The sequence below is a fragment of the Triticum dicoccoides genome, chromosome 5B (genome assembly GCF_002162155.2).
Source record: "Triticum dicoccoides isolate Atlit2015 ecotype Zavitan chromosome 5B, WEW_v2.0, whole genome shotgun sequence".
In the NCBI taxonomy this organism is placed as follows: Eukaryota; Viridiplantae; Streptophyta; class Magnoliopsida; order Poales; family Poaceae; genus Triticum; species Triticum dicoccoides.
The window spans coordinates 40,062,601-40,072,441 of NC_041389.1; the positions used below are offsets into that span (position 1 = coordinate 40,062,601).

Here is a 9,841-nt window from a genome sequence, read left to right on the forward strand (position 1 = left end):
ATGTTTCTTCAGTTCGCGAATTCGGAGGACTATACATACAGAGATAAACAAACAAACCAACACAAGCCGAAGCCCGCCGTCGCCGCTCCCCTCTCCTGCTCCCCCGCTCCTCCCTCCTCCTCCTTCCGTCCCTGTACCCCCCGCGTCGCCTCCCCGGGCGAGGCGACCGGGGGGCCCCGACGCCATTCCCCTCCCGCGCGCTCCCAAGCTCCTCCCCCTGTCGTCGCCAGCGCGCCGCCGGGCCTTGCTCGCGTGGTGCCGGCGGCGGCGGGCCTGCCTGTCCCCGCGCGCGGCCTCCTCTGCTCGGGCGATGGTGGTTGGCGGCGGTGTTCCTCGGCTGGCGATGGTGCGTCCTGGTGGCGGGGTCCGCGGGGCGCGGGCGTGTCTGATGCGGTGGCGTGGCCGTTGGCCGCGGGGCGCGCGGCGGTGCGGCTAGCCGCCGGCCCTCGCTCCGCCCAGATCTGGGCTCTTCTGGGCTCCAGCTGGGTTGGGGCAGGCCGGCGTTCCGGCGTGCGGCGGCGTGGCTCGCTGGCGGTGGTGGCGCGGCGTCGAGGGATGCGGGTGGTGGCGCGGCGTCGAGGGATGCGGGTGGTGGCGGCTTCGTCGGCCGAGGTGCTGCAGCGTGGCGGCAGGGGTTGTCCGGATCTCTGGGGTCCGGCCGGGGCTATGCGGGCCTGGTAAGCTCCTGTCGTCACGTCCGGTCGGCTTCGCGTCGGCGGTGGTGGTAGTCCCCTCCCGTCGGCTGAGTTGCGGCTTCCCTCGAGCCTGCTGGGCCCTCGTCCCTCCTCCAGGTCTCGTGTCGGTGGCTCAGCGAGACGGCGTTGATGGTTCAGTGACTGTGGTAGCATACGTTGGTGGGCGGCAGTTCTGGTGGAGCTCTTCCGATCGTCCGGGGTGGTGGTGGTTGTTTGGGTTGGGAGAAATCCCTGGTGGCTTGTCCATCACCGACATGGTGACGCCTGCGGGCGCCGCCGGACCCCGGTAAACCCTTGGACTTGTCTGGGCAGCAGCGTCGTCGTCGTCGCATTCCTTTCTGAAGGTGCTGCTCGGTACGCGACACCTCGGAGTGCTAGAAGCGCGGTGGTACTTCTCCGGTGGGTGCAGCGGTCACTGGCCATCTTTGTTTCGTCAACCTGCCATTGTCGGCATTTGTTTCTTTTTTTTTCTTTTTTTTGGGCATGCTTATGCTGCTTCCGCCTCAGCACCTATCATGGATTGTATCGGATGGTTGCTTTGTAATACAAAGCGAGGAACCCTTTTTCTTCGAATGGCGCATGTAACTTCTTCCAAACGGAAGTAGCAGTACTTCGTTCTGAATTTCAGAGAAGAGAGCATGCATGTTGAAGCACCTCGATCGGCACACCCAAACTGCACATGTTTCAGTTTGGGAATTCAGAAGACTACACATGGAGACACAAACAAACAAACCAACACCCTATTTACTTATTTATTTGATTTGATTTGAAACAATCAATCAACAAAACAAGCTGACGGACCAGGTTACATTACATTACATCATACACACAGCCACAGCCAGGAGGGGATCAGATCAGACGAGACCGGAACAGGAACAGGATTAGATGGGGATGGCTCCGGTGACGCGGGGGTAGACGACCCTGGCGGGGTGACCCATGATGCGGCGGCCCTTGCGGTGGCGGAACAGGTACACCGCCGCGCCCAGCGGCCACTCCACCACGCCGGTGACCACGAAGGCCACGAACCCCAGCGTCGGCCCGACGACCTTGCACCGGCACGGGTTGCTCCGCGTCCCGCACTGCACGCACCCAGGCACCAACGCCATCGCTGCTCTCCTCTACTTGCTCGAAAGCTCAAGTCGCTCGGGCGTTCGTTCTAGCTGTATGTTGTGGGTGGTGATGGAGGCACGGTTCCCGGCCGTCATCACGCTATATAGAGAGAGGCTTCGCGCCGGGGACGCGTGGCGGCGACGGGTGTACGTGGGGGCGCTAGCAACTGCGTTTGCTGAGGTTGCAGAAGGTTGACTGCCGCGTTGCAGGGAAGAAGCGCGGAACGAATCCTGAGCTCACACGTGTATCCTTGCTGTTCGCTCCTTGGAGGTTTCTCGAACCTCTCCTCACGCGTGGCATTGCACTCCTTGCACACGAAAGAGTAACAGGGTATCTCTCCAACACGCCGTCAACTAAATCGGACACGTCCGCATATACACGCTACGACACGTTCGCGGACATTGTACCTCATTCAATACTATGCATCAAATAAAGCGGACACGTATTTTCATCAATATTTAGATTTTTTTTACATAGTAAACGACTGTAGCCTACTCTTCGCCGGCCGTGGACACATCTGTGTTATACATCCTACTATTCGCCGGGCATGTGCACCTCCATGTTTCATGTTCTACTCTTCCTCGCAAGAGTCTGCCGCCTAGCCGTCGCCGTCGTTAGTGGAGGTAAAGAAAAAAAAACTAGACCGATAGGGGAGGAGCCCCTGCGGCTTTTTTAATTAACACAAGAGGAATATGTCAAACGACCATAGGGTTCGAACCCGCACCGGTGGGAGCACGCAACTGCACTCCCACCACTGGGTAGGAGCCAATCCACGTCGGTGAAGGTAAGGTCAATGACCGAGTAGGGCGGCCCGGCATTATCATACACATCTGCAGTTGCTGACATTGGCAGCCATCCCGTCAGCCACCACATGCGCCGCCTTCGCCGCGATCTCCTCGAACAAGTGGCCATGCTTCGCCTCGTTGATGCGAAGCTGCCACCTCATGAGACATGCCAAAAATCAGGCAACACTTTCTTCCAATGATATTATTGAAATCCAGTAGATCCGGCCTCAATTCGATTTGGAGATGATTTTATAGCTTGTGTGCCTGAAAAACAACAAAGTGTTCCCTCTACGGGAGTGCTTACCGACTGGCGGCAGATGTGCTTGCAAACTCGTCGATTGCTTCTTCTATATGTCACTCTGATGGTAGCCGGGATGAATGGAAAACTTTCTGGCGTAGCCAACCACAACTCCAAAGGTGCAATATTTTGTGTGGCGCTTAGCCTAGAGGTGACGACAATTTGCCCGGTGTGTGGAAGGAAAGTTGAGGACTCGTTCCATGTGTTTTGTGCGTAGAACCATGCTGAGTGACTTTGGAAGGCCATGGTTGCAGAGTCGAATCTTCTGGCGTGTACAAAGATACAACCGGTTGAAATTGACTGGTTCATCCCCTTATATATGAGATCGATGAGCCTACCCGAGTGTGCTTGATGATGTTGTTTTGGGGGATCTAGCATGGTCGAAATGAAATTGTTCGCCCAAAACCTGCACCTCTCATGGATGTATCTGTTCAATTCCTACCTTGCTATTTGGCATCTCTATAATCTTTGCAACTTAATCCTAATGGTAATCCAATCAAAGCAAATTTAATAGCTATTACGGGTTTTGTAACACCCCGATAATTAATCTAAAGTAACCTCACCCTAATGTGCCATTTCATCGTGTTTTATTAAACCAGATAGCCCCTTGATGAAAATTTAAGTCAAATTCAAATTGCAAATAACAAGTCAAATTCTTATTTCTTCAAACTATCAAATAAAAATGTTCGATGGGTTGAAAATTTCACTAAGTAATTAAGATGTAGAAACCAACATGTAATGGATTTTTAATTGCCCCTATAAATATTTAAAGTGGCCAAGAAGCACTTATTATGCCTATTTTAATATAAACTTAATTTCAAACATTTCTAGTTAACCTCAAACTTTTTGGGAGCACCAAAATATCAGGAGTAAATTATGTGAGAAGTTTAAAATTTAACTAAAATCTTTTAGTGTCAAAATTAATACAAAATAGGGGATAAATAAACTAACAGAAAAAGGAAAGAGAAAAGAAACGAAAAAGGCAAAGTGCTACTGTGCACTTTGGCCCAACTAGCTACGGGAAACAGCCCAACCCACTAGTCATTCCCGTCCTTCCGCTATAGGCAGAGAGGGGTGGCGTGCATCCATGCCGTCTTGGCCATGGATGGCCTCCACGTAGCCTTCCCTCGACCTATAAGGCATCCTCCCGAAACCCTAGCCCTCTCTCATCCGGTTCCTCCTGTTTCCCCATCGCGCCCCTCCCCATTTGCTCGTAATCGAGCTCAAAAGCTCGTGCGGTGACTGTGCTCGTCGTCACTGTTGCCGTAGCCACTGCCATCGCATCGCAGGAGAAGGAGTCCAGGAGATCCGCCACTGTCAGCTTCGTCCGTCCAGGGCACCAGCTCAAGCCAGACCGGCCCGTGCGCACGCCATCGCCGTCGTATTCGTCACGTACACCGCCGACCGCCGTCGTTGATTCCCACCGCTCCAGTCTACCCCGGCCTCCTCGACCGCGCCCCCAAGCTCGCTGTGATCTCCTCTCCCGGACCCCCTCTCTCCCTGCTTCAATCTGTCGCCGTTGACGTCGTCCCCGCGCTCGGCTGCCATGGCCGGAGCTCGCTCCGGGCGTGCTCGCCCGCGGCCCTGACCACGCCTGTTTCCCTGCTCACCTCAGCGACCAGCATGCGCCCACGCGCTCCGGTGCGCCCCCGAACGCGAGACCCACGCCATCCGGCCACCGCTACTGCTGCCTGCGGCTGCAACCGCGCCGTCCCGCGCGCCTCCGCCCTCGCCTGCTCGCTGTTGCTGCCCTGAGCGCGGCTGGTGCTTGCTGTCGCCATAGCCGGTGCCCAGCCTCGCCAGCTCCGCTCCGGTGCCACTCGCCGCATGCGCCCTCCCCCCTCCCCCACCAGCTGCTGGTGCTGCTGCTGGCCATGGCCGAGCGGCCATGCGCGTGTGTGTGCGTGCGTGTGTGTATTAGGTTAGCCTAGGATTAGATTAGTACTAACCTAGTCTGTAGCAAATGACATGTGCGACCCCTATTGATTAGATTAAAGAAAATCAAATTAGAAATTGTTAAGACACTGACGTGTGGGACCCCTGAGCCCTATTGACCCGTCAACAGGTCATCGTTGGCTGCTGACTGGGCAGTAAACGGGCCCACTGGTCAACCTTTGTGCACTACTGGGTGCACCCAGCCCTTCTGTTATATATTTTTCGAATTAAGTTTATTGAAATAAATCCAGAAAATATTTAAAACTTTGAAAAATCATATAAAATAAATCATAACTTGGATGGTAATAATTTATATATGAAAAACGGTCAGAAAAATATGACGAATCCGATTACGCACTCTGTTCTCCTGCCACACGTCCCTAACACAGCGAACATGCAACCGTTTCCCTCCATTTCATTTGTCCGAAAAAGCCAAACACCGGGAACACTTTCCCGAATGTTTCCCCCTTTCGCCGGTAGCACCTAGTACTGCGTTAGGTCATCCCTAGCACCGTGTATTGCCATGTTATGCTTTGTGATGCTTTGATTGCTCTGTTATTTATTGTGTTCCCCCTCTGTTACTTCTTTCCGATAGACCCCGAGACCGCGGTTGAACCAGTGATCGACTACTTCACCTTCGAGGGTCCGCTTCTGTCTGCAGAGCAACCAGGCAAGCCCCCCCGATCACCATATATCGCCTATTCCTTCTCTCTACTGCTTGCATTAGAGTAGTTTAGCATTTTACTACTTTCGGTTAATCCTATTCTGCTGCATAGCCTGTCATTGTTACTACAACTGTTGATACCTTTACCTGCAATCCTACATGCTTAGTATAGGTTGCTAGTACTTCATCAATGGCCCTACATTCTTGTCCGTCTGCCATGCTATATTATCGGGCCGTCATCACTCTGGAGGTGATCACGGGTATATACATACATACATGCATGCATACTATACAGGTGGTGACTAAAGTCGGGTCGGCTCGTAGAGCACCCGCAAGTGATTCAGATATGGGGCTGAAAGGACAGGTGGTTCCATCCAGGTAGTGGTGGACCTGGGTTCCAACGGCCCCCGAGTGTTACTTTGTGGCGGAGCGACAGGGCAGGTTGTGACCACCTAGGAGACAGGTGGGACTGGCCCTGGTCGGCGTTCGCGGTTACTACATAATAACACGCTTAACGAGATCTTGGTATTTGATCCGAGTCTGGCCATTGGCCTATACGCACTAACCAACTACGCGGGAACAGTTATGGGCACTCGACGTCGTGGTATCAGCCGAAGCCTTCTTGACGTCAGGGACTGAGCGGCGCGCGTCGGGTTGGACCGCGTAATGCAACTTCCTTTGTAATGGAGGTTGCTAGGTCTGCTCACCGGCCGTGTACGCAACGTGCAGGTGTGCAATGGGCGATGGGCCTAGACCCCTGCGTGCTTAGGCGTGCAGGTGTGCAATGGGCGATGGGCCTAGACCCCTGTGCGCTTAGGATTTAGACCGGCGTGCTGACCTCTCTGTTGTGCCTAGGTAGGGCTGCGACATGTTGATCTTTCGAGGCCGGGCATGACCCAGGAAAGTGTGTCCGGCCAGAGGGATCGAGCGTGTTGGGAAATGTGGTGCGCCCCTGCAGGGAAGTTGACATATTTGAATAGTCGTGTCCACGGTAACAGGACGACCCGGAGTTGTACCTCGACCTTATGACAACTAGAACCGGATACTTAATAAAACACACCCAGACAAGTTTCGGAGACAACCCGGTGATCGTTTTCCCACAGGGCGACGAGGGGAGGATCGCCGGGTAGGATTATGCTATGCAATGATATTTGGTGAACTTACCATCTACTCTCTTCTACATGATGCAAGATGGTGGCTGCGAGAAGTGTAGTCTTCGATAGGACTAGTTATCCCCCTCTTATTCTGGCATTCTGCAGTTCAGTCCACCAATATTGCCCCTTTACACATATACCCATGCATATGTAGTGTAGATCCTTGCTTGCGAGTACTTTGGATGAGTATTTACGGTTGCTTTGCTCCCTCTTTTACCCCTTTCGACTCTTCTCGGATGACGCAACCAGATGTTGGATCCCAGGAGCCAGACTCCACCGTCAACGATGACCCCTACTACACCGAGGGTGCCTACTACTACATTCAGGCCGCTGACGACTGGGAGTAGCTTAGGAGGATCCCAAGCAGGAGGTTTGCGCCTCTTTCGATCGATATCCCAGTTTGTGCTAGCCATCTTATGGCATCTTGTTTGACTTAAGTCTGTACTCAGATATTATTGCTTCCGCTGACTCGTTTATGTTCGAGCACTTGTATTCGAGCCCTCGAGGCCCCTGGCTTATAATATAATGCTTGTATGACTTATTTTACTTTTAGAGTTGTGTTGTGATATCTTCTCGTGAGTCCCATGATCTTGATCGTACATATTTGCATGTATGATTAGTGTACGATTGAATCAGGGGCGTCACAGGTTTTCAAACACACAAGGTCCACATGTAATATGACCAACTTGGATGTAGCCACCATGGACTAAACCAGTCCCTGGACGAGTGAAGTTGAGCAACGAATGACTGAGTCTTGGAAGAAAAGACGGGAGAAGGTATGATCCCAAGGGGCCATGTGGGCTCCATAATCTTTAGCTCTTATTAACATCTCCACACAAGCATTGTTGTTTTTGAAGCTAAAATTTTGGTAATCGTGGAAGGTGCTTCTTTGACTCTAACTGCTTGTAGGTTGTAGCCATGATCGAAGGTGGAGATCGTGACAAATCAAAGTATTCATTCTTGATTAGAGAGATCATTAGTGGTATGGAGGAAAGCGGTTCTTGCATTACTCATATTCGACAGAACGAAAGTAGTGCTAGTCATTTCATGGCTAATTTTAGTAAGCTGCAATGCTAAACCGTTGTGTGGCGATTGTAAGTAATGCAAGAATTCTTTTTGCAAAAAGGGCGGCCGAGCAGCACATGTTTCTTCTGTGCCCTATCAAATCGTGCATGTGTATGAGGCTAGTACCAAATGAGTGATGAAAGGAAGGGGCGGGGTGGTTTTCTGAATTTTTTGGTGCATGCTTACTCCGTTTTTCGAGGTTGTTCGGTGAGAGGTGGGGGAGTAAACATTAGGGAAGAAAAAATTGCTATAAGCTATAAATAGGACGTGGGGTATCTGTTTCAGAAAAAACATGATGCGAGGGGGGAGGTATGTTGTAAGACCTTGAAGTATGTCTAGAAGGGGGGGTGATTAGACTACTTGACCAATTAAAAACTTAACATTTTCCCAATTTTAGTCTTTGGCAGATTTTAACTATTTTAGCACAAGTCAAGCAATCTTCACACAATTCAAGCAAGCATGCAAAGAGTGTATGAGCGGCAGAAAGTAAAGCATGCAACTTGCAAGAATGTAAAGGGAAGGGTTTGGAGAATTCAAACGCAATTGGAGACACGGATGTTTTTTGTCGTGGTTCCGATAGGTGGTGCTATCGTACATCCACGTTGATGGAGACTTCAACCCACGAAGGGTAACGGTTGCGCGAGTCCACGGAGGGCTCCATCCAAGAAGGGTCCACGAAGAAGCAACCTTGTCTATCCCACCATGGCTGTTGCCCACGAAGGACTTGCCTCACTAGCGGTAGATCTTCACGAAGTAGACGATCTCCTTGCCCTTACAAACTCCTTGGTTCAACTCCACAATCTTGTCAGAGGCTCCCAAGTGACACCTGGCCAATCTAGGAGACACCACTCTCCAAGAAGTAACAAATGGTGCGTTGATGATGAACTCGTTGCTCTTGTGCTTCAAATGATAGTCTCCCCAACACTCAACTCTCTCTCTCAGGATTTGAATTTGGCGGAAAGAAGATTTGAGTGGAAAGCAACTTGGAGAAGTCTAGAGATCAAGATTCATATGGTAGGAATGGAATATCTTGGCCTCAACACATGAGTAGGTAGTTCTCTCTCAGAAATAGGATGCTGAAAGTGTAGGCTTGTTCTGATGGCTCTCTCCACGAATGAAGAGGAGGTGGAGGGGTATATATAGCCTCCACACAAAATCTAACCGTTACACACAATTTAACAATCTCGGTGGGACCGAATCAACAAACTCGGTCAGACCGATTTAGTAAACCTAGTGACCGTTAGTGATTTCAGTGGGACCGACATGCAACTTGGTAGGACCGATATGGTTAGGGTTAGGGCATAACGTAATCTCGGTGAGACCGATTACATAAACTCGGTGAGACTGATTACACAAACTTGCACCTCTCATGGATGTCTCTATTCAATTCCTCCCGTGCTATTTGGCGGCTTCGTGATCTTTGCAACTTAATGCTAATGGTAATCCAATCAAAGTAAATTCAATAGCTATTACGGGTTTTCAGCACACAAGGTCCACATGTAATATCACCAACTCGGATGTAGCTGTACCATGGACTAAACCGGTCCCCGGACGAGGAAAGTTGAACACCGACCGACTGAGTATTGGAATAAAAGGCAAAAGAAGGTATGATCCCAAGGGGCCATGTGGGCTCCATCATCTTTAGCTCTTATCAACATCTCCACACAGGCATTGTTGTTTTGGAAGCTAACATTTTGGCAATCGTGGAAGGTGCTTCTCTTCAGTGGAGTAACTTACCTGTTGACATTGAATCTGACTGCTTGTAGGCTCTAGCCATGACCAAAGGTGGAGATCATGACAAATCAAAGTATTCATTCTTGATTAGAGAGATCATTAGTAGTATGGAGGCAAGTGGTTCTTGCATTACTCGTATTTGATAGAACGAGAATAGTGCTAGTCATTTCATGGCTAAATTTTGCAAGTTGCAATGCTAAACTGTTGTGTGGCGATTGTAATCCCTAAGTTTCGAGTAATGCAAGAATTCTTTTCGCAAAACAGGACAGCCAAGCAGCACGTGTTTCTTCTGTGCCCTATCAAATCGTGCATGTGCATGAGGCTCGTACCAAAGGGGTGGAGGAAAGGAAGGGGTGGGGTGGTTTTCTGAATTTTTTGTGCATGCTTAGTCCGTTTTTAGA

At 50.9% G+C, this 9,841-nt stretch overlaps 1 protein-coding gene across 1 annotated transcript; it reads right to left on the reverse strand.

The window, feature by feature from the left end:
• Nucleotides 1-1,462: 1,462 nt before the first annotated feature.
• LOC119305280 lies at nucleotides 1,463-1,837 on the reverse strand. The gene has a single exon (XM_037581849.1). It carries the CDS (start codon nucleotides 1,799-1,801, stop codon nucleotides 1,577-1,579), a length of 225 nt encoding a protein of 74 aa, XP_037437746.1. The 5' UTR covers nucleotides 1,802-1,837; the 3' UTR covers nucleotides 1,463-1,576.
• Nucleotides 1,838-9,841: the final 8,004 nt, after the last annotated feature.